The sequence below is a fragment of the Podarcis raffonei genome, chromosome 5, assembly GCF_027172205.1.
Source record: "Podarcis raffonei isolate rPodRaf1 chromosome 5, rPodRaf1.pri, whole genome shotgun sequence".
In the NCBI taxonomy this organism is placed as follows: domain Eukaryota; kingdom Metazoa; phylum Chordata; class Lepidosauria; order Squamata; family Lacertidae; genus Podarcis; species Podarcis raffonei.
Window position 1 is genome coordinate 27445191 of NC_070606.1, and position 25380 is coordinate 27470570.

Below are 25380 nucleotides of genomic sequence, written 5' to 3' on the forward strand. Positions count from 1 at the left end.
TTGGAGGTCTTTAAGCAGAGGCTTGACAACCATATGTCAGGAGTGCTCTGATGGTGTTTCCTGCTTGGCAGGGGGTTGGACTCGATGGCCCTTGTGGTCTCTTCCAACTCTATGATTCTATGATTCTATGATTCTATGATTCTATGTAATGTCTTTAAGGAACCACATCCTTTGACTAAATTATGCAGCTGTTTCTTACAGATGTTACATGGGTGGTGTAGGAACATGATTTATTTTGGGCAAAGAGTTAAGCATGGACACTGAAAGTAGCAGAGCTTAAAAACACTTTAGTCTGATTGTGCCCAAGGTAAGCTATCATTCAAGTCTTTTTACACAGGGTAATGTATAGCTTTTGGTAATAATATATTTCTGTGAAGTGTTTAACTTCATGAAGTAGCTACCCACAGCATTCACACTTAGAAACCCAAGTCGGGCTCTTGGAAAAGGTCTTAATGTCAGTTTCACAACGAACAAAGAGCCTGCTGTTTAATTAATTGGGTCTAATTGAGAGCTTTCACATATTAGTGACCAGTGAACTGTAATTGATAAAGCTACACCTCAAAGCCTTTACAATTGCCAATTGCATGTTCTTGTGAGGTTGCATCCTATGTGTATGTGTGGGGAGGGGGTGGGTTCTGTTAAAGCGGTCAACTAACTTTTTCTGGCTAATTAAATCAGTTGACATTTGCTTCATCCAGACAATTGCTTTCACCTGGGAAATGGCACCCAAATTCGCAGAAATAAGTAGCTTAATAAGGTACCTGGGGCAAAAGGGTAATGCACTAACTAAAGGCCGTACTGTAATTTGTATGTTACTGAACCTTAATGCATTCACTAAGCAGTAGAACTCTACTATTTCCTTTGCATGCTCTTGCACATGTGTGTACCCGGAAATCTTCCATGGGTAATTACGAGTTGGCTGGCTGATGGAAGGTTTTGGAGTATTTTTTTAAAGTCAATTAACAGCCTCACTTTTAACTGATTATTTAATTCGGCAGGAAATTATATTGATCTAGGAGATATTTTGAGACTACTTAATGGAGATGAAAAACATTCCCTTGGTTAAATAACAATAAATCCTTTACTGACAGAGAATATCATATTAAACCCATTGACTGTATCCAGGGATGTCAAACATACATGGTTTGCAGCAATGCTGTCTTGTGCAGAGTACTGGCCAACCAGGGACAGCCCCAATTAAAAATCTTGATTAATTACAGCCCAAGATTTAGAGGTTCCTCAAAAGCTTGTTAAGGAAAGGTTCAGCCGTGGCAAACAAATGAAATAAGTGGAGGGGGCAAAGCACATGTAATGGCATTGGCAAATCTCAGTTCTCAACAAATTGCCCTGTTAGAGTAGGTTTGCTGGCAATTAGATACTTCTGGAGATTGCTCTGCTCTTAAATAGCAGTGACTACGAATGCCGTTTCCCATCTTGGTTTGTGATAAAGGCTGCACATCTGCAAGACTTTGGTCCTTCAAATTTCAGGGTTGCCCTGTGCAAGACCAAAATTCAGCTCCCCTCTCACCTTCTATTCTGCTCAATTCGCTATGCCATAGTTGTGATGCCCTGTGGCATCCTCTAGGCTCAGCACCCAGTGCAGCAGAACCAGACACACTTCCCCAAAACATGCCTCTGTCCTCCTTTTTGGAGAGGGGGAAAATTGATGTTGTTTCATCCTTCTGTAAATTCTAGGATTGGCTACAGTAATGAACTCTCTTTGGGGCTCCCCTTGAAGACTGCTGTGATGCTTCTTCGAGTTGCTTCTTGTTGAATTCTTGGAGGAGGGGGAGCCTATTTTATGGCAACTGCACTGGGTTGCTTGTTAGTTTCTTGGTCTAGTTTAAGTTGCTTCCATTTAAAGCCCTCCAGGACCTGAGACAAACATGTAGGACAGTTTTTTCCCTCTTCATATGAGCCCTGTCACTGTCTGTACTCTGCTGGCCAAGGCCTGTTCTCTGTGCCTAAGGCATGTGGGGAGAGGGTTCCTTGCAAGGAGAGCATCACCCCAACACAAAACACCTTGTGCATCTTGTAAAAGAAACTCTACCTCCTGCCTGGATTGCTGGTGGCTTTCCCTTCCATTAACCAGAATCAAACTTCTAGCAACAACTGCCTACCTGTTAACTGTATTCGGATCTCCAGGTAGAAAAGAGACAAGTCTGTATCATAGTGAACCTACTGAAATTGCCAAAACAATGCACTAACTGCAAACAGCAACTGCCCTTCAAAATTCCCACTTCTCCCAATTTTGTGATGCTGTTCTCTAACTATAGAAAAGTGTACAAAAAAATCATATATGAAGGGGAAAGGGTGTGTGGAAATGCAAGTATTACTGAAAGCAATATACACAAATGCATTTAATCAGGGGAATTGTTGCAAAATGTTATATTAGGCAAAATCGCTACAGAGAAAAAAATATATGTATTAGGAGCAAAACACCCTAAAATGCTGATGAACTTTCATGATTAAAAATCTCAAGCTGATACAGAAGTGTTGTGAACTGAGCTTAAGATTAAAAAAAATGAGAAACGGAACGAAAAAAAAATCCCTGACATTCATCCATTCCTACCTCCAGGAAGGAATTGTTAGAGGAATAATGATCCATACCACATGAAAGTTTGTAGTGCAATGAAATGAAGAACTTTGCATAGAAAGGTTTTCTTTTCTTCCTCTGAATTGCCAAAGAGGGTTTCAGAGACAGATAAATGTAGAAAATGATTCAGTGTTATGTTAATTATACCCACTTTCTCCTCCTCTACCTTTATCAGCACCACAAACATGCACACATCAGGAAAATCCTTATCATGCCATAACAGCACTGCTGACACTATCAGCAGCTGGCTGTTAAAACATTTCGTTAATTTAGGTTACAAAGGACACGCTGTCTAATATTTTATCTAACTGCATCTTTAAAAAAAAATGTTTCAGATAAAGATGAGGCTGCCACAGCCAAGGTCCTTAATTACTTTTGCTTAAAATAGATGAGGTCCTTGTTCATCTACTTCCAATTTAGGAGTGGAAGATCAGGTGTGAATCTGGAAATTCCTAATGGCTTCCCAGAGCGGAGTGGCTTCTTTGCAAGAGGAATGGATAATCGACCTTGAAGAAAGCCAAATGCAAGGGAATTAATGTAGTATTTGAGGGGCCTCTACATTATAATTCTGGGGGAAATCTTTCCAACATGGGTTGCCATTTGGATGCAGATTCAGAAGGCTCTGAGGCTGCAGTCCAAACTGCCTTTGTAGCAGGCTGTGTTTCTTTTCCCCAATAGGTCGGAGGTGTCCCTTCTCCACTCGAGTCCACCTGTGAAAAGGCGTCAACATCACTTCACCAGTGCAGAGCTCTTATTCCACTAAACGGGCAGACAGTACTGCCAGCAAAATGCCTACTGGCAGTAGCTTGTAGAAGGGTGTTTGGGGGATGGTGGTGTGAGCTGGCCTGGGATCCAAAGGATCGATAACCAACATTACTGCAGATACTAATATTGAGCAGCTTGAAATGACTGGATGCATAAAAACTGGGTCCTTTTGGAATAAAACATGGTTGAGGCTCATAAGTTTGATGCAAAGCTTTACTTGCAGAACTTTCTTCAAAACAGAACAAAAAAATTATGTAAATGATATATCCAAACAGTTCCATAAGATCACGTGCATGTCCAGCACAGGTTCAGCATCTTAGAAATAGCTTTAAACAGGATTGAGATTAAAACTCACTCACTCTTCTCCATTACAGCCTGAGGCTATGCTCCATAATCACATCTTACTTCCACACTGGTTGGGGACAAAATGCCAAAGGCAACTCCCTTCAAGATGGTGATTTGCAATTGAATAGCCTCCTGTGTGATCTAAAGTTAAATACATTGGAGTTATCAGAAAACAATAGTTAATTATCAACCCATCTAGGAGCTCAAACAGCTTAATATAGCCCCATGGAAAATCCTCATGTTAAAGCCTTCAGTAACACACGTGAGCATTCTCCATTTTATTGTGAATTATACAATTATACTTAACAAGTCCCGCTGCCATCATTGCAGTATTGGACTTGATTCCTGCACCCACCACCACCTGCCTTCCACTTGAGGCAGTGTGAACAATGAGGTTGCGGATGCAGTCATATCTCTGTCACACTATCATGCCCCATCACTGCCCGACTGGGGTCTGTCTGGATTATCCTGTAAAGAACCCTTTGCTGTTGAAAATGGAAATTTCACTTGGGGTTGGTATTCAATTCTGAACACATTTTCATGTGCCAAAGGACAGCAGGATGCTTGTGCAGATTCACATATATATTTAGTATAATACTTTGTATAATAGTTGTATGGTGAACACTAGACTTACCTTCGCATCAAGGGGTTGACCTCCAGCCTTGAGCTTTGCCTGAATGGTTGCAATCTAAGTATTGTATTTAAGTGAAAGTCCTAAACGTCCCCTTAGAAATGTGGACTTAAAGAAAACCAGCAATCATACCAGCAAGAAAATCTTTGAAAAGGTCATAGAAAAAGGCCAGATTTACTTAGAAGCCCCTCTGTGTTCAGTGGGTTTCCTCCTCTGATTCATGTGCATAGGATCCTTTCTCACTATGGCAAAATATTACAGCACATCGGTCGACTATTTGATTAGACAAAACATTGTTTGTCACTTAGCTAAAGGTCGTATAGTACAACTGTAACAGAAATAAGCATATTGCAAAAATCCACCAAAATAATTAATGCTTGTTATGCTAAAAATAGCATTCTGAATTCTATAATCTTTATTTTCAGCTAACTGTTGCTGAGCAACTATAAGTGTCTATGAACAACTTTAAAGAGATTGAACAAGCCCTCAGAGCTAGTTTCGATGGAGGCTTTGTCCTAGCTTTTGCTATCAGGTGGTCCCTATGGACATTCTTGCTAGACTAATTGACCACAAATATTATTGCATACTAAGTGGTCAATTGACTGGCATTCAATGCTAGTATAACATATAGAACTAGAATTGGTTTAAACAAAGATGAGGACAACATTAGGAGGCATAATACAGTCCTGGTATTTAGCCCAGATTGGGTAGCCAATATAGACAATATATTACTGCAGATACTAATATTGCACAGATTGAAGCAAATGGATGCATAAAAACTGGCTCCTTTTTGGAAATAAAACATTGTCAGGACCCATAAGTTTGCTAAAAAGCTTTACTCGCAGAACTTCCTTCAAAACGTAACAAAAACAACAAAAATACATCCAAACAGTTCCATAAGATGCCAGTCCAAGGCATAAGCTCAGCATCTTACAAAATATTACATAATTCCAACAGACCTAAAAGCAAAGGTTTTTCTCTTCCCTACAGCCTCCATTCTACCCTGCATCCTGCCTGAGGCTGTTTATCTGGAGAGCCATTTACATCTTCCATTTACATCTTCTGTTCTGGGAACAAAGACTAAAAGCAACTACCTTCAAAATGGTGATTTGCAATTCAATACTTCTCATGTGATCTAAGGTTAAACACTCATGTGTCAGCTAGCAGAAAACAACAATAGTTAATTATCGACTCAGTTAAAGCTCAAAGTTCCTTAGAATACTGCAGTGGATTTCCACAAAATTACCAATACACATTTAGGCATTTTCCATTTCAGTGTCAATTAAATAATTATTCTTAACATATGTCTGGGTCTGCCAGCCATTTCCGTACACCTAGTTTGAAGGAGCAAGTGAACATCCTGTTGTCCTGCAAGCTCATATTATACTCACCAGTTCTATAAATGATATTTTGAGTACCACTATTTGGCTTCATAGACAAACACACTTTTTCATGCTAATAGGCATCATGTAGAATAATCCTTGGCAAAGTGACTACTTTACTGTTCTTCCCTTATCACAGCCTAATTCTGTCCACTTGCTTCATTTCTCATGGATAATCTTTCCTTCTCACCAATATTTTGCAGGAAGGAAGAAGCTCTTCTGGAGGCTTCTTGCAATACATTTCCTGTTCCTTTGTTCAAATGCTTCTTCCACTGGAATCTGTTTTTTCTTCATTTGGTTCCATTCACCAGCCAGCCCTCCCTCCCTTGAAATTTCTACAGCCACTTGTTCTACTGTGCAGAGGCAAATTGAAAAGCAGCTTAAAGGTTAACCTTTACAAGCTTATCGCTCCGTTAGTCTAGGAAACCTCATAAGAAATCCCTGCACTTCCTAATGGTCTCAGGAACCTTAATGGTGGTCCCTGGATCACAACTGAGGGGCTACTGTTATTATAGGATCTGCAATGCTTTACATAGCATTAGTTTTCATTTATGCATTTAGCTGCCGAGAACCTGTTCCCCCAGTATTTTCCCCAAGCACAACAAATATTATTCATTTGGTTTTATTTATTAAATTTGCATACCGCCCTTCATCCAAAGATCACAATGTGGTTCAAAACATAAAAATACAAAATGAGAACACAAAGTACATATTATTATTATAATTTTAAAAACAAACCACCTCTCTCCCACTAACACATTTAAAACATGATAGAATGGTAATTATCCAAAGATCCGGTTATAGAGAAATGTATTCGCTTGGCACCTAAAGATAGAAGAAGTTAAGAGAGACTGCCTAGGGGAACATTCTGCATACAGGGAGCCACTGCAGAAAATGCCCTTTCTCATGCCCAGACCTCTCATGAAGGAGGAACACAATGATTGCAGGATCCGGGCCAGATCATATGGGAAGAGGTGGTCCTTGAAGTATTGCAGCCCTGAGCCATTTAGGCCTTTATAGGTCAAAACCAGGGCTTTGAATTGAAATCCAGTGCAGCCAGGCTAGGATATGTGTAATGTGCTGGCAGTAGTAATCTCAGTAGACCTATTTTTAGCAAGACATCATACGTCCCAAGAGGCTTCTTATTAGCTAAATGTAAACAGCCAGTTCCTCTTTTTCCCCTCCTCCTCCTCCGCTGCTCTTTCTGCAAAATCTGATACAAATGGCTTTAAAGCAGCGTCTTTCTCCTCTAGAACAAAACTGTCTTTTGAGCTCTGACATATTGATCAACACGATTTTTCAAAAAAGCTTTTAGTTTTAACAAATGGGTTGCAGTTCAATTGCCACCTTCAGCTTGGCAGGCCTGTCATCTAGTTCAGAAATACTTGCCACCTTAAGAAAGACTTGCCATTCAGATTCATTTCTTTCTATAAGTCAATGTGTTGTAAAATGGAACTAAGCGTAACAGAAGAAAGGTAAGCCTAGCTCTGTCCCCCCCTTCCAGTGTAAGGAGCTAGAAGATGAATGGAATCCAGTTACTATATCTAGCAAAGCATTCAATAATGTTTCCACATAACCACAGTATGTCCTAAGGTAAATAACAGTTCAAGTTGGCTTGAATCAAAATGCAATTGAATAGACCAGAACAACAATAGTAATTAAAAATGTTGGTCCACCCATTCAAGGATAGGCACCCAGCAGCATCCTATAAAAAAAGTTTAATCCTGTTTTTCCTTAACATATTTATAAACAGAGGATAAATTATGGACACAATGCACTGAAGGTAAACTCTTCCTTCATAAGAATCTATTGAAGCTATGCTGTTGCTTAACTTCCATTCATTTCAATGGGACTTCTGCAAACACTCCTATTTCCACATACCATGCATAAACATAAGAATTCACCTTCAGCTTTCCCTGCAGTTGCTCCCACTTGTCCATGTTATCACGTCTTAAAACTTTTCCTCCCCAGGATGAAAAGCAGATCTGTGGTTTGGGTGAGCAACACATATATGTGGATTTAGATATCACAGTCAATGTACACAAATGATCCTGTGAGCTGGATTATGAGCAAGAGATTGTGAAAGGAGTCAGACTCTCTAAAAGAGTACAGTGAATAAAATAGAATTTTGCCTACAATAATTTTTACGTAAAAGCTCTGTTTGGTCATTGGCACAAGATGAAGGAACCTCCAGAATGTTCCACGTTCAATACCAGAAACTCTTTCCTCACATTACCTGAAGCTCCTCTAAGCTGATTATGTTGCAACTCCTCTCTTTGAAGCACCTATTCCTTAAAAAGCACAGAATGGCTACCCAATTTTCTCTGGGAAGTCACACTTTACTAAGAAATAAGCCCACAGCAGGTCCGGAATCTGTGGCCTGACTGATAACAGGCAGGGATTCTGCTTCAACATGTGTTCCACCCTCGAAATATTAATCAAAGGAAAGGAAAGGGATTACAGATTAACCAACCAGATCAGCAAAAAAGGGCCTGCTGAAGCACACTAGGGTCATAGGATGTCATGTGATAAGGGCTGACACGTACAAAAGTGCCTGGATTAGTCTTGTTCTCTGCTTTAAACAACAAGGAGACTTGGCTTGTTGTTGGTCTTTGCCCCAGGCTCTGTCCACAACTTTGATATGCAGACTTAGAGCTGGGTCGAAAATATCTTTAGAAAGGATGCCTAAGACTTGAAATGCTGCTTTCCCTACTCAGTGCTGCACTGCAAAGTACCACAGCTAGGTATTCTCTACTTCAGATGATACAATAGCAAACAGACATTTGCTTTTGTGTGTGTGTGCAGTGGAGAGTTCCAGGGCCCTTGGTGCAAGCAGCCACTGGATATGTTGAGCTGCAAAAAAAAAGTTAAGCATATGCATACATTATATTTTTGCATGTATGTATGAAAATTAAACGTGACAACAGGCCCACGCTTGCAATGTATGTAAATACACTTGTATCTGATTATGAAAGTATGGAAAACCGATCAGGTGGTTGTTATGGATGGCAAGCCTTTGTAGACTTGAACACCACTCTTCCTCTGACAGTCTTCCCATTATATAACATGTCATTTTTGCTAATCACTGTCAGGTACAATTTATCAAGGGAGATATGTTTTGATTACATGCTGAGGTTTCAGTTTTATTATTTTTAGCATACATAAGACCGTATCTCAGACAGCTATTCCCTGTTAGAAAGAGAGCATTATACAATACTTTCAGCTGCATATAAATTCAACTGGGACAGAACCGTGTGGTTTGTGGCTTGAAACGATGGCACATTGGACCATTTCCTTTGCCAGCTATGCAACCCCAGGGTCTTACCAGCAGAACATCACTGTCAATTGCTGGCATTTTACTTACCTTAGTCAATAGCAGCATCCATCCCTGTTGTGGTAGAATAGAAGGGGCAGGGCTAGCTGTGCATAGGGGCATATCCGTGTGTGTGTGTGTGTGTACTGTATCTTTACATATTTCCAGTGATATGCAATAGCACTGGACTGAGTATTCTGCAAACAAGTACATGTTTGTTGAAAGGTGGAGATATAAAATGATGTGGGTAGATGGAAAAGGAACTTCCACAGCAGGCATTGTCCAAAAGATGACAAGCACTAGTTCAGGCCTGCAGAACTTGCGCCCCACCAAACCAAACACAGTCTGCCACACTAGCACAATAATCTGCCAGGAGGTTGATAAACTGTCCTGATTGCCATCTCTGGGACTGCTAAAACGAGCGGGGGAAGGAGCGGGTTGCTATCAAAACACAGCTGGTGGGCTCAGTTTGGCTTGACTGGTCACAAGGTGTGCAGATCTGCCCTGGCGTAACTCCTGTCCACACTACGATTAGGTGCGGTGGTCCTACTTCCAGGGACAAGAATAGCCGTTTTCCAGCAATACAGCACGGCGGTTTAAAGCTGCTAGGAAATGACAGCTCTGCCAGAACATTATGGATGGCACAGGTGCCATCTGGCTGGTTATAATCATGGCTCCTTAGAAAAGTGACTGCATTTGAAAAGGCCTTCTTGCTGCTGAGTGGTTATGCACACAGGTAAAGTCCCAGTTTAAAATGCTGGGGATTTAGCTGTGCAAAACTAGGAGCAGGACTATAATCTTAAATGCCAATTAAGAGCCTGGGAATTTAATTAACGCAGGCTATTAGCGTCTGAAATATGAGTCTGCAGAGCATAACACCATAACAGATTTCTCAAGTGTGTGACTCTTGCTCATGGGGGAAATCTCCCCAGTAATAAAAAAAAATATACACTTTTCCAGTGCTGTATGGCATGGTCCACTTTAAATTGCTCCAAGTTTATGAACACTGATACACACACCTCAGTCTCTGAATGGCAAGACATGCCAGGGGTTCCAAAACTTACCCAGGGTTTGGTTTCCTTGGAATGAAGGTCAGTGGAGACTGTGGTGTCCTTAGGATACATCGGGGGGGGGGGGTTTGCACAGTGCAAGCTGAGCATTGGATGGAGGGCTCACAGCATTAACATCCCAACAGATCTGCTTTCCCTTTAGGTTTCCAGGGAAGTCCCAAGCCACATGCACACACCAGCCTCTTGCTTTCCAGGTGAGCTGGGAAGAGGCCTGCCTATTTATTTCTATGGCAACAGAACAACCTCTTTGGACATGTAAATAGCAGTACTTAACTGGTCAGCTAAGGCTATTATCTTACAAATAAACTTGTCTGGCAGGTTCAGCAGCCTCCTTTACTAGATTCTAAACCTCACTGGATACAAGATCACAAGCCTGGAAGGGAACCATAGCTATCATTCAGACTGACCCCACCAAACCTGTAACAATACTATATTTTAGTTTGTAACCCAGATACTGCAAGCACAAGTCAATTCAAAAGTGTATGATAACTGCTTGGACCTGAGACTGGGTTTTTAAGACTACTTGTTTTGGCATTTCTGAATATGTTTTAAACTGTTCACAGTAGTTGAGGGGTTTTTTTGTAATTGTTTTATGTTGTTTTAATGAAATCAGCATTTCTGAGTTGTGTCTTTACACTACGTCAGGATATAAATACTCAAATAAAATATTTGTTTCTTAGTTTAGCATCTGGATTGGTATGTTAGGCAACTCTGAGCAGCTATTGATTAAAGTAGTGATGATTGTTGTATGGTGATTAAATAAGAGAGAAAAAGATGGGGTGCAGCAAGAAGGATAAATTAAATACATCATGGAAAATGGGAGGGGAAGTTCAAATGTTATAATATTAACTTTTGGTCATTTAGTAACCATTTAGTAACCATGACCTCTTGTACACTTCTCAAGTCTGGTATGAGGTTCTTTTGATCCTTAGCCTTCTACCTTCTTAGCCCCACTGCATACCAGTACAAATGTAAACATTGGTGCAGATCATGGCACCTGTGGTCTCTTGAACTACTGCAATGTGCTCTATGTGGGGCTACCTTTGAAGGTGACCTGGAAACTACAACTAATCCAGAATGCGGCAGCTAGACTGGTGACTGGGAGCAGCCGCCGAGACCACATAACACCGGTCTTGAAAGACCTACATTGGCTCCCAGTACATTTCCAAGCACAATTCAAAATGTTGGTGTTGACCTTTAAAGCCCTAAATGGCCTCAGTCCAGTATACCTGAAGGAGCGTCTCCACCCCCATCGCTGTACCCAGACACTGAGGTCCAGCACCAAGGGCCTTCCGGTGGTTCCCTCACTGCGAGAAGCCAAGTTACAGGGAACCAGGCAGAGGGCCTTCTCGGTAGTGGCACCTGCCCTCTGCAACGCCCTCCCACCAGATGTCAAAGAGAAAAACAACTACCAGACTTTTAGAAGGCAGCCTTGTTTAGGGAAGCTTTTAATGTTTAATAGATCATTGCATTTTAATATTCTGTTGGAAGCAGCCCAGAGTGGCTGGTGAAACCCAGCCAGATGGGCAGGGTATAAATAATAAATTATTATTATAGGCTGTAGCTCATTGTTGCACCTTGTCTGTGACCCATCCTTCCTTTCACTCACAGGGCTTGTAGTTTTCACTCCAGTTTACTCTTTTCCAAATTTGTTTTGTGATTCAAAAATCTGGGGGGAGATAAAGAAGGGAACAACAAGAAAGAACCCCTCTCTGCCTCCTTTTCTTAAATGGGTGGCACTTAGAAGCATTCCTGGAAATGTGATCCCTGTTATCCCTTCTCCAGCTCTAGCTTTTAGCGTGTTGGACATTTTTGCTTTCCGTCTTGATAGTCCCCCCAGAACCCAATGAATTGCTACTGGCATTCAGTCAGAATCCGAGCCCTAGTACAATTCAGTAAAACCATGTGGTGTTATGGGAGTTATGTTGCACTGTGTCAGATAAAGAGGTGGCAATGTTTGTAGACTTTTCACTGCTTTGATTACTTTACTGAAGGGCAGTATTTGATGGCTGGTGGCTAGTCGTTATTGGACACACCCATCTGTGTAGGAAGGAACAAAACAGTTTGCTGGGTTTTGCAGCATTGGCATATCCAGGGAAGGAGAAAGTGAAGAATATCTGAGATTTGTAGCTGTCTTGACAAGAAGCCAATTTGCTTCCTAGATGCCTGGATAGCTCAGTTAGTTAGAGCATGGTGCTGATAATACCAAGGTTGCAGGTTCAATCCCCATATGGGACAGTGGCATATTCCTGCATTGCAGAGGGTTGGACTTAGAACAATAGAATTGTAGAGACTCTGAGAATCATCTAACTGATGTAAAGGCTAACACCATTTGTCTGGGTATCCCTCATGGAATATTTGTAAATAAACGTATCACAAAGGTGCCATGAATCTCTCCAGTACTGTCTCCTCACAAGGATCCTTGTATAAAAGGCTGCCTCCCAAGCTTTGTACCTCTTGGTGAAGCGATGAGCATGAAACAATATTTTCATCTGAAGCCTCTATGGTGGTGTCAGCAAAAGGTATACTGAGCAAGATAAAAAATGTTCATTTTTAAAACAAAAACTCACCAAGCTGGTTCCAGTCCTTGGGGAGGAACTGCTAGCAAAAAAGGCACCAAATGTGTTTATTGGAAAGTGAATTGCTATTTGCTAGGAAATGGACCGAGACCAACTCATTTCAGAAGTGTTCGCTGGACAGCTGGTAGCCACTTCTAGGCACAACTGAGCCCTGATCAGTATTTAAACCACTGACCTAGAGGTGAAAATCCTCGTATCCTGTTATCACCCCACTAAGCCAATGTAGCACAGTAGAATTTGTCATCTTTAATCTGTATTTATTGGCTTTTAATCGGGACAAAAGCTGAAATATGTTCAGCAGCCGTGTGAATGTAAATTCCGGTCGGATTTCTCTGGTGGTGGCTCTCTATACCTTTTCCTCTTGTTCTTCCAGCCTCATTGACATTCATGAAATTCTATCAGCAATTTGCACCCAAAAGCAAACCAAGGTGGGTGAGTGGGTGGGTCAGAGCAGACATGAAGCTGTGTTTTCAACAAAAGAACAGAAGAATTGCCTCAGCATCTCTTTACAGTTTATTTTCCAACTTTCTGTATATAACATGCTATGTGTTGCTTTGGGTCGTTTTTTTTTTAAAAAAACAGGATTTATTAGCCACCCTTTACCATATGATCTCAGGGAGGGCTACAGCAATATAATAATATACAGTTATAAAACAAGTGAAACACATTATGCCGTGCTAGGGTTTGTTTATATACTGTCCAAAGGCAACCCCAAAGCAGTGAACAGCATATTAACCCAAAAGAAAGATAAAAAGAGTACAACCAACCAATCAATCAATCAATCAATCAATACAATATAAAATTGCAAAATACTGATATGCATTCATGATCTGCACTAATGTTCTCAGCACAGACATGGCCCCCAGCACCCCCCTTAACACTTAGAAGTGTAGCTAACCCTCTTACACACCCTTGTTTCTCCAGGCTAGGAGCAAGCCCATCCACAACCAATCACCTATGAGTAGTCCCTTCACACCTTCACCAGACCCCTAAGGACCAACCCAAAAGGGAACTTCCACTTGGGGTTTCCCTGCTGGAGCTGGCCTGTTGGCGATGACCCACCATCAATGGTGGCCTCCAGATATATAGACTACACCACTGGAAACTAGCTTATTATATGAAAATCAGTCAGTCATACACTCTTATGATTTGAAACGGATGCATTTGTTGCCATTTTGCAACGTTTCTTGGATAGGTCATTAAATTGCCTCTGGGGGTTTTCTTTAGTTTTCTGTATCTTGGCTTTTTCTTTTTGCACTGGAGTGAAATGACACTTCTTTGGACTTAACTTTATAATGCATCGCTCAGTATCTTTTTTTTCCTCAGGACTGATTCACAGGTCTGCTACTTTTTCTGTTATGATTATTAATTAAATTTATATACCACCCTTCATCCAAGGATCACAGGGCGGTTTGCAGTATAAAAATGCAAAAAAATACATAATAACAAAACAATACCCCTCCCCACATATAGATGGTTTATTTAGCCAAAGGCTTGGGAGAAGGTTTTCTACATGGAAGCATCTAGGCAGCCTAGAAGTACAGAATGCAGCCTTATGAGGAAGGCAACATCTGGCCAGTAACAACACCAGATACTACAGCTGCTTCCTGGTAGCTATTTGTGTGAGCAGAGTGCCTATGTTTGTGTGATGTCAGATCAGACATTATTTCTGTCATGTGACTGTATTCCTACAGACCTTTGGCTAGCTCCTCATGGAAGCACCATGAAGGCTATTTCACATTTTGAAAATAACTGATGCACATTAAAGCCATCAAGTGATCAGTATGCATGGAGGCACTTGTCTTCACAGCCATGCAGAGGGAAGTTCTTCCCCATGGAATTTCATTACTTACTGAAATTCTGTTGCTTTCTCTCTCGTAAAGAGTGGGGCAGAAGAAAAGGTTGCAGGGTAGTAGGATGGGCACTTACACATCACCAAATGAGAGGACAAAAGAAAAGCAGATCTGTATAAATCCTGCAAGTGCTAACTTGTACATAGTGATGCACACTTGGAAACAATTACTGCCATTTAAATAGAGTCACAATCCCTCTCAATATAACAATGTAGCTGTTGTGTCTGTTGTCCTGTCAGGTGCTTATTGTCAATGGGCAACTTTGAGGGTCTCCCTTTCTAGGGTTCTTCGAACTTGGCTTGGACAGGCAATCTGCCAAAAAGAGGACCCTAGGAAGTTTGTAATATGTGAGCTGGCTTCAAGCGATTTGTCCTCGAGTATAAAATGTGGCAGAAAGGGAGGAGGTGAAGGTGACACTTGGCAAGTGGCCCTTGAGAGACTACAGAGCAAGTCCAGGCCAAAGCATCAGATTCTCTGGGGAACAAAGCGGTTATAAATAAGAAAAGGAATGCGTGCAGATCATTCTTCCAAATACCAGTGACATTTTTTTTCCCTGTCAGCAAGGTCTCAAGTCTTGTTTTCATTTCGGCATATGGCTTTATTTTTGATACGTTTCAAAAAGAAAATCAATTCCGTAGTCACGCTACAGTCACATCAAAGCAACATACCTATCCAAACCTAGGATGAATTGCTGACGTTGAACAACTACAATGCTATTTAAGGCAGCACGCTTTCCCTAACCAAGTGTCGTTGTTGTTGTTTAGTCGTTTAGTTGTGTCCGACTCTTCGTGACCCCATGAACCAGAGCACGCCAGGCACCTCTGTCCTCCACTGCCTCCCGCAGTTTGGTCAAACTCATGTTGGTAGCTTCGAGAACACGGTCCAACCACCTCATCCTCTGTCGTCCCCTTCTCCTTGTGCCCTCCATCTTTCCCAACATCAGGGTCTTTTCCAGGGAGTCTTCTCTTCTCATGAGGTGGCCAAAGTATTGGAGCCTCAGCTTCACGATCTGTCCTTCCAGTGAGCACTCAGGGCTGATTTCCTTAAGAATGGAGAGGTTTGATCTTCTTGCAGTCCATGGGACTCTCAAGAGTCTCCTCCAGCACCATAATTCAAAAGCATCAATTCTTCGGCGATCAGCCTTCTTTATGGTTCAGCACTCACTTCCGTACATCACTACTGGGAAAACCATGGCTTTAACTATAAGGACCTTTGTTGGCAAGGTGATGTCTCTGCGTATTAAGATGCTGTCTAGGTTTCTCATTGCTAACCAAGCGTTAGGGAACATAATTCGAAACGCGCAGCGGCCCATTGTCCTCCCCCGCACCCCCCCCCCAGGAACTGGCTTGCCTAAATAACTGAAGGGGAGGAGCCAAGCGGCCCTTCAAGCCAAGAGCAGCGTTGCTTGGGCGCAGAAGAAGGCGGGAACTGCGCGCTCGCGCATTGGGGGAATTAGAACCTTATTTGCAGCTGCTGCTGCTGCTTTTAATTCCCTGATAAACCCATTACATAAGGAGCGACGGGGAGACTTGAGGCGGCCGCCGCCGCAGCTCCCCCTTCCTCCACTGGGAGGGAGAAAACTGCCTGCAGGCAACGCAGTGCATTGCGTTACATACACCGGGGTAGGGAGGGGTGGGAGAGAGAGATGGTGTCGGTGCAAGCGCCAGCCTTGACTCAGCAAGAGTGGCGCGCGGCCCCTTTAAAGGGCCAGCTTTAACCCCCCCCCTCGCTCCACCAGACTCAGGCGTGCCGAGCGCGAGCCGCGTCTCTCCCTCCCCCCTCCCCTCCCTTGCTCTCGGCTCCATTGCAGGGACAGGCAGCCGGCTCCCGCTCCCCCCCCCCCCCGTCCGCCGCGCGCGCCTGCCTTCCAATCCGCGCCCGCCGCCCGCCTGCCAGCCAGTCCCGGGGAGGGAAGGGGGAAAGGAGAGTGCGCGCCCGCGCGCGCGCCCCTGCTGCACCCAGCAGTTTCGCAGCCAGCCTGGAGAGACGGAGACAGACGGGGAGGGAGGGAGACGGCGCACCAGGAGAGAGGAGCTGCTGCCGTCGCCGCTGATCGCAAAGCGTGCGCGCCCCCCCCCTTCCTTCCAGCGCTCGCTTTTCCTCCCCACCCCTGACAGCCCCCTGTTTCAAAGGGGAAAAAAGGGAAGGGGGGAAAAGAGCGATAAACCCGAAAGGCAAGAAGTGTGTGGGTGGGGGGCGCGGGAAACAATGGAGGTGCCTCGCCTAGATCACCATATGAGCAGCCCGAGCAGCCCCTGCGAGGATGTCATCAAGAACCTCAGCTTGGAGGCCATCCAGCTCTGCGATAGGGACGGTGAGTGGAAGGTGCCGGGGCTTGGGGGGGAGGGGGGAGGTAGGGGGAGCTCAGCTCAGCTCAAAGCGGCCCGTGCTCTTGCTGCCACCGCCTCGCCCCACCTCCACCGGGCTTGCTAATACAAAATTAACCCCCCCGCGCGTATGGCTCTTTGTTGCCACCCCATCTACCCCCTCCAGTCAGCCCCCCCCCAAATCCAATCTTGCGCGGGGTTAGGTGTAAAATGTCCCCCTCCATCCCTGGCATTTGAGAACAAAAGAACAGTTTTTTGGGTTTTTTTAAAGGAGGGGTCGCAGCGTTATAGAGGGAAACCCCTCTATAAGGTGCGGGGGGGTAGTTCTGCGCCTTGCAGAGCGCTTGCCTGTTTCGAGAATTGGAAAGGAGGAGGAGCTGCATTCAAACGTTAATTAACATTTTTGGTTCTGAGAAACGCGTGTTTAGGCATGCATTTTCACGCGCACAGCCACTCCGAGTCCGGTTGGGATGATCACTTCTTGCGAAGCCATGATCTCGAACTCCAGGCACGAATCCGATTGTGACGTCCTGAATTATTATTTAGAGTGGGGAGTGAGGGGTCGCATGTGCTTAGCTCTCTCTTATTTATTTTACTAATGAAGAAACTTGTCACATGTAGTAATTCAATATAAATGCCGCTTGAGGGGTGCAAAAACGCCTGGCTTTGTGGCGGTAGTACGGGGTTTGGTAAAGGAAAAGAGAAAAGGAGGTTTGTATGTTTCAGCACCATGGACAGTTGCAGCCTCTTCTCTGGACTGTGGCGGAAGTTCGCTTGGTGGGGTCTGATCTAATGCAGAATTCGAGACTGATGCAAGAGATTTTGTGTGCTAATGTTAAATCCTTTGTTCTGTACTCTAGCAGTTACAAATTTTGATACAGAGGGAATATGGGAGTAGACATAGCGAGAAAATCTTAAAAGCAAGGGAACGTGACAGTGTTGGCTTGTTAATGCATATTCTGCTAAGTGGCATGGTTAAAACTAATAACAAAACTTAATTTGTTAGGCAGAGTGCAAAAGGGTTGTTTGAGCTGCAGAAACACAGGCATTTGTAAGGCTGTGTAATAAAGAACGGGGAACAACCAATTTACATACTGATGTACCACACTGAAGACTAGCAATTAGGAGTGTGTTTAATATTAATTCTATACAATTATGTCTCACTTCGTTGAAGAAGCACTGTGCTAAACAGCAGAATAACCTGTGTTCAGAAAGTAATACCCTAGAGTTAATTTACAAGACACAATTTAATTTTGTATTCATTTGCCTACCTTATATTGTTCAACATCTAGTAATTCAAAACAACTTAAAATTATTTTAAATAGTATCTCCTAGCTTAAAAGTAGAAAAAAATATGGCTTATATGACAGTGAACTATACCACAAGGTTTTAGTACGCTGAACATTTGGTGGTTTAATGTTATATTTCTTCTGTCTACACATATTATTTTGGAGTATGCACCTGCAATCTACAAGCAAGTTATTATTGAGTAGTCCCATTTGTGCCAGTTGAAGTATTGTAAAGTTGGTTCAGGGCTGCAAATCAAGTAGCACAACAAATTTGCTATATACCCTAAAAGCTTTGTGATAATGGGCCATTTTAGTACCAGACAACCATTCTGAAGCTGAATATTTGTCAAGTTTTAGTTTTAACATTGTGTTCAGGAGTGTGAGTTTAATGAGCCTTTTCCATTTCTACTTGAGTTCCCACAATTGCCATGCAGATTTCAAGGATTATATTTTTGGTTACAAGTACAATGGCATTAAAACCCGTGTTAAGGGAAATGTTCCTGTGTTGGTGTGGGCAGCAACAAAGCAATACTAGCTTTCATTTAATAGATACAGTAGCATAATTTCCATAAATTGATTTAACTATGTCATTTCCACAAAATATTTAACAGTGGATGCATTCGTGCTTCCCAATAAGCCAGGGTTGCTGGTTTACCATAGTTTATTGTGAACAAGCCGGACACTGGTGCATCATTCCCACTTTGCTGTTCCTCAGATGTGGGTGGAAAACAGACCAAGAAGCCATAGTCAGTTTTAATTCAGTTTCAAACCATGGTTTGTTGTTCACTTATGAACCTCTGGCTTGTCAAGGATCCTGGGTTGGGATGTCACAGGAAGCCAAGCTTAATTGTGGCTTCCTAGTTTGTATCTTCTATTTGCTTCAGAGGGAGGGGTGAAGTGAGAGAGATTAGGCAGCATTCATCAGCACACTGCTTATTCACAATAAACCATGACAAGCCACAAACGTGACCAGTATATATATTAGTCATAGCTGTGTTTGGTAGCGGCAGATATTTTGAGATGGGGGTAAATGGAAGGCTCGTGTAGTTCTCAAAGTGTAGTGAAGCTTGCAAAGTTAATTGTAGCAGTCTGCTAATTGATTCAGAATAGTCTTAATTAATTGTTGTGTACAATGAAGCAGGGTTACACTTTTTAGTGTGATTTTGTTTCCTCCTGATCTTTAAGAAAAAGAAAAGCTGGCTCAAAAAAAAAGATTAGGGAAATGCCGGTTCCTCCCCACAATAGATTTCGTGCCTAGCTAATCCTCATACATACTAAACTCTGATGACTGGAACTCCACCAGTGTAAGGCTCATTAATCCCAATGCCTTTTGAGGCAGGGCATTATTCCAAATTTTACAGGCAGGCAGAAACGTGTGCAGGCTTTGTGCATAAAAATTTTACCACTAGTGTGCAGAACCTGATGTGGGTAAGTGCATTTGAAACATACTTTGCTTCCAACAGGTGGCACTTAAGACTCAGGAATGCCTACATGGAAAGACAAAATGGGATAAATGTACCCAACTTTCCAGGAGAGCAGCATATAATTAGTTGCTTCTAAGTGCAACACCATAAAAAACGAAGTAGCATCTCTTCTAAAGCATCATGGGGTGCAATCTATCAAGCAGTGTTGCTGTACAATGAGCATTTTGATGGCTCATGGGCAGGGCTCCTGTGAAAACTCCACTGAAATGAATGGCTATTTCACAGCAGCAATTGTAAGGGAGACTTGAATATGATGTTTGCAGTTCTCGTCTCTTTGAAATCACTGGGTGTTCAACTCTTCCCCAGCTGACCGATGGTTTAAACTGACTAATGTTTTCATTTTATGGCTGTAGACTTTCACCCATTTGATGTGTGCGAACCTCACTGAAATCGCTAAGTACACTATTGCAGCCCATGTTACTGTTTTGTTTTCTTGTTGAGAAAACAGGTGTTTGGAATTGGCTTTCTTTTAACTTGCTGAAGGTGAATCTAATCAGACAAGCACTTAACGATGCCCACTGACAATGATGTGCATCAAAATGTGAAAAGGATAAAGGAACACACAGAATAACGAACATTATATTCAGCAGTATTTTAACCTACCGCTATGTAGTGGAGATGTTAGCTCTATAAATATAAAACAACTCAGTTCTTCTACAGTCTCATTTGAAAGTTGATTTGATTTGAAAAGTTGCTTGCTTGGTTACCTTCTAGACCCAATGTATAGCAAATGTGAGGTGTCAGAATCCTAATATTAGAAGTTTGAGATAAAATAGTCTACCTGTTGATAACAACAATACATTTATGATGTGACATGCATTTAATTTCCATTTTTCACTTTTCCAACCATGTTGCCACCCTGAAGGCTGAACCGAGAATCTAAAATACTAATAAATTCCAGACGAAAAGAAATTCTGTTATTCCAGACACACACAAACTCTTTCTGTAGATATAGACTAGGACTCCATTTTCCTATCAAAACGTTCTTCAGGTGGTCCACATCCATATTAATCAAATTAAATAAAAATGAAATATTTATTAAGTGCCAAAATCAATAAACAGATGCAGTGAAAAATCAGTCCATAGAAATTATAACATTTTTCAACCTTCTTTTAAAAAATACAAACTCCTGTTTTAAGATAGCTGTGCTGGTCCACAGCTCATGTTGAGACTTAACTTAGAGTGCTCACACCAGTGTAAATGTCAGAGGCTTCAAATATCTGAAAAGCTGCCTCCTTCCCTACAGACCTTACAGAGCAGCAGAGAGGGGCCTCTTGGTAGTTCTATCACCCTCACAAGCTTGGGGGGGGGGTGTGGCAGCCTGGGAAAGGGCATTCTTTGATGATGATGATGATGATGATGATGATGATAGAAACATTTTGCAATAGCACTTAAAGGCCTGCAGGTATCTGCTCAAACTGACCTCCCTGTTCAAGTTGTTCCATAAAGCTGGGGTCGCTATTTAAGAGCAATCCTAGATCATCCAATCAAGTCTACTTCTAGAGTGTTTTCAGCAGATCCTCTCTGCAAATTGTAAGTTGTAATAGGGAATGCAATAGCCTTTTAAAAACTAATTCAGCGCTCCCTTGTTGCTGTGGCGACTGAATGTGCAGATGGAGTTCCCTATTCACCTTGATGATAGAATGAGATGCATAGTATTCAGTGATGTGAGGGTTTTTTGGGGGGGGGGATCGAATTGGAAACATGTCCAGTGCATTCCTGAGGGTCTTCTAGTGATCTCACTAGAAGACCCTCAGGAATGCACTGGACATGTTTCCAATTCGATCCCCCCCCCAAAAAAACCTCACATCACTGAATACTATGCATCTCATTCTATCATTCCTGAGGGTCTTCTAGTGATCTAATGTAGCATTTTTATTTTACTTGTGTTTAGTAAATGGAGCTAAACACTTTGTAACTGCCAAGATTGTTTAGTACTGTGTTTACAACTGGCATCCATTCATTGTTATCAATGAACTTAGGAAATGGAAATTTTCCCATGGAAAAATAAAGCAATACTGTATATTTTTTTCTCATCCCACATTGTAGTTGGTATGCTCACAATATCTTCCCTCTTTTGTAACCAATTTATTGGTAACATAGTCGCACAGGGAAGCAGTGAAATGGGGGTGGACCGGGGGGAGAAAGAAGACAATTCCCAGTCATTTTTCTCTTGCTGCTGTTTATGCAGGTTAACAATGGATATTCTTTGTTGTCTTGGTGGATCTAATCTAAAATATTTTCATTCCATTTTACCACCCCAAAGCCCAATTTATAGGTATTTAGATGTATGCAAACTATAAATATTCATTCATTTTCAATATCCTCTGGTTATTTTGTATCTGCTTAAACATTTTGTTTGTTGTGTCATGTTGAAATGCATATTCCTGAATAAGTGCCCATGCCTATTTGTCTGTCTTCAATTACCCGGATCTGACTTACAGTTAAATAATTGTGGAGGTGGTGGAACAATATAATATGATCTTTAAGCAAAATAAAATGTGAATTGAGAAAGTGATATTAAAATATTAATATTAATAAATAGCATTACACACTTTGCAAAAGGGGATCCAGACTGCAACTTGTCATATCATGAAGGCACAAAATCTGTTCAGTCTCCTAATCACTCTTTTCCACAGGCATAAATAACTCTAGTGTCATCTTTTCTTAAAATTCATAATAGGCACATCCTGAAATGGCACAATCACATTTCTGGTGCATCATCAACATTTTTAATGTTCATAGAAAATAAAAGAACAGTGTTAAGGTTGTGATTGCCATATGGAATTACACACACACACACACACACACGTGTCTAGCTCCTGTGTAAGCACAGCTTTTAAACTTAATCTGAAAACCAGTGCTTAATTTGAGTCCTGCTGCAACAGAACAACATGGGCTTATCTAGTCCAGCATTTGGATTTCCCACAGTGACCCTCCCCCATACTTCCAAGAGAGCCCACAAGCAGGGCCTGAAGGTATAGCAGTTCCCCAGATGCTGCTACCCGCCTGGTAGTCAGGAGGTATACTGTGTCTGAACATGCAGGCTCCATTTAGCTACATGACTAATAGCAGTAGATAGGCAAAATCAAGGAGGACAAACAAGTCTGTTCCCTCTTCAATGCCATCTAAACTTGTGGCTGTCTGACATCTTAGGGAAGTGAATTCCATTAACTGGGCACTGTGTGGAGAGGGTACAAATGGTACCTAGGTAAGAGATGTGAAGCTCTAGAGGAAGAGGTCCACTCCATGCTTTCATGTAGCTTAGTAGCAACATCTTTCCAGAACAGTAATTCAGAATATTCTTCTTTGTCCCTACTTCTCACATTCTAAAATTGCCACGTTCCCTTTGACTTTACTAATACCGCCCCTTCTTAATTCTTTTGCTTATATCCTTCAAGTGTTTCTAATTGTCTGTCCACCACATGGACAGTTGTGTGTGTGTGTGATATGTAATAATGTGTATTCTAATTTTTCTTGAGCATCAGTTTTGTCTCCTGCCCCAGGCAATTTCTATCACTCTTCCTTGAGCAGTACTGTATCCCTTCCTTTAAAAAAAAGCTCTATTTGTTGTTTGCTTTCTAATGGCATGGATGGTATTATATGCCTTTGTGCTGTTTATCCAGTTTGCCTTAACATACATTGTATTATTGCATTTCATGCAGACAGCTGCTTCTGAGGCCACAATTAGCTGGGAAGCAGAGTAATCATTAGGATGTCCTATCTCAGCTCCAATGTTGCATCAAATTGTGTCCAGAAGTATTCTTCATTAGGCACTTGAATACAGTCCGCTGAGGACTGTCTCTGCTTAGCACCCAGTCTCCCAGTGGAGCTTTCTTTATAAATGGAGTACTCAAACTATGAAAGAATAATTCACTACAGTTTCACAAGGAAAGCATGGGGGGGTGAAAGTCATGCTATTTCCTAACAGGCAGTTTTTTCTGTGTCTTCCCTTTCCATTGTGTGTGTTTCTGTTAGACCATTTCTGAATGGTTCAGCATTCATTCTTCTACCTCTTTGAGAGGTGTGGGTTTTTTTAAAAAAAAAACATTTGTAGGAAATACCCAGTCATCTGCTCATTGCGACTACCAGTTCTCATTTAACATCATTGGTGAATTCACCAGTATATGTTCTCACTCTTCTGGATCATTAATCAAGCCTTTAATTGCATTTGTATCTATCCCCTGCATCTGGGGTACCTCGCTGAACACCTGTCCCTGCTTGAATCCCTTAAATTTGCCATGGTCTTTTGTTCACTCCCATGTGCCAGTGTTCCCACAACAAGCAAGACATTGTGGCAGGAAGGAGGGCGACCAATCGTTTGACTGAGAGGACCTTTTACAAAAAATATATATGGGGGGGGGAAGAACCACAAATCCCTCAATCTATGTCAGACTTCAACTGCTTATTATGATCAATTTATTCATAAGGTGGGTTATTTTGTTGTATTTTCTGTGAGAGACCGGTACAACTTGAGGCTGCCTTTTTCAGCTTTATAACCTTCAGACCTGTGCCTAACTTAGGTCCGTCCATCCATGTAGGGTCCAGTGTTAGAAACTCAGGTATATATGTTAGGTGCCAAATGGCTCCTTACATCAGGGTTATCCTCACCAAAACGGAATGCCTAGCTGCTCAAAAGCCATATTTTTAAGCACAACTTTTTGGTTCCTGAAATTTGTTCTGATTGTGCATTTGAAATCTAACAGAATTGTACAGTATGTGTGCCTAGTGTATAAAAACGGTCAAGATCCAACTATCCCCAGGTATGCACCTCCAGATGGTAGAGATGTCAGGCACCATCCTGGCGCCTAGGCATCTTCACTTGGTCACAAGTGGCCATTGGCGAGGTGCAAAAGGCACCTGGTGCCTGGCCAGTTTCGAACACTGGTATGGTCCATCTTCCAGATGGTTTCCAGTAGCAAAATTAGGGGTTGTCAAGTGCTGTACAACCCTTACAACATGTATTGAGTGGACTGTGCTCATTAGGATGCTGCATTGGTCCAGATGCTTTGATTTGTCTCTGTTTATTTTTATTACATTGCTCCACACACTGCGATAGGAAATATTCAATGAAGAGCAGGCTATTATTACTGTTCATCCTCATCATCTAACACAGCACTGTCTACAATGACTAGCAACGCTTCTCCAGGGTTTCAAGCGGGAGTTTCTTCCAGTCCTACCTGAAGATGTCGGAAATTGAATCTGGGACATTTCACGCACAAAAGAAGGCACTTTTACCACTGAGTTGCAAACCTTCTCCATAATTGCACGCATTTCAACAAGTCTTTTGCCTATCACTCACCTCATGTTAACTGGAAATAAAACACATTTATGGAGTAGCCTGTGAATTCAACCAAGTCTTGTCACATGTTTGTCCCATAGTTAAAAATGAGAGCTTGGGGACAACCAGTGAATCCAGTTGGCATAGGCTCAGGGTGGTCCAAAGGGACAGGGTATATGCTTGGCTTCTGAAACTCTTAGCTGCAGAATGGAATCTCTGGAGTTTTGTTACTTTCCCTGTTCAGGGAAGTTTTTAACGTGTGATATTTTACTGTATTTTTGGTTTTTATGGAAGCCGCCCAGAGTGGCTGGGGAGGCCCAGCCAGATGGGCGGGGTATAAATAATAAATTATTATTATTATTATTATTATTATTATTTATTCATGATGGCACTTTCTGTAGCTATTTGCCACTTTCAAAACAAGGCAGTACCTAGGAAAGGTCTTGGTGTGCAACAGATGCCTGT

General features: G+C 42.0%; 1 protein-coding gene across 3 annotated transcripts in view; it reads left to right on the forward strand.

The window, feature by feature from the left end:
* The window catches only part of PHYHIPL (phytanoyl-CoA 2-hydroxylase interacting protein like), an 81207-nt gene that overhangs the window by 16084 nt on the left and 39743 nt on the right, over positions 1–25380 (forward strand). The window contains exon 1 of one of the 3 annotated variants that reach the window (XM_053388339.1): positions 16384–16848. The exons of the other annotated variants lie outside the window; for them this stretch is intronic. Coding sequence (XP_053244314.1) covers positions 16743–16848 — 106 coding nt within the window. The 5' untranslated portion in view covers positions 16384–16742. Of the gene's footprint in view, positions 1–16383; positions 16849–25380 lie in introns of those variants that run through there. 3 annotated transcript variants of the gene reach the window in all.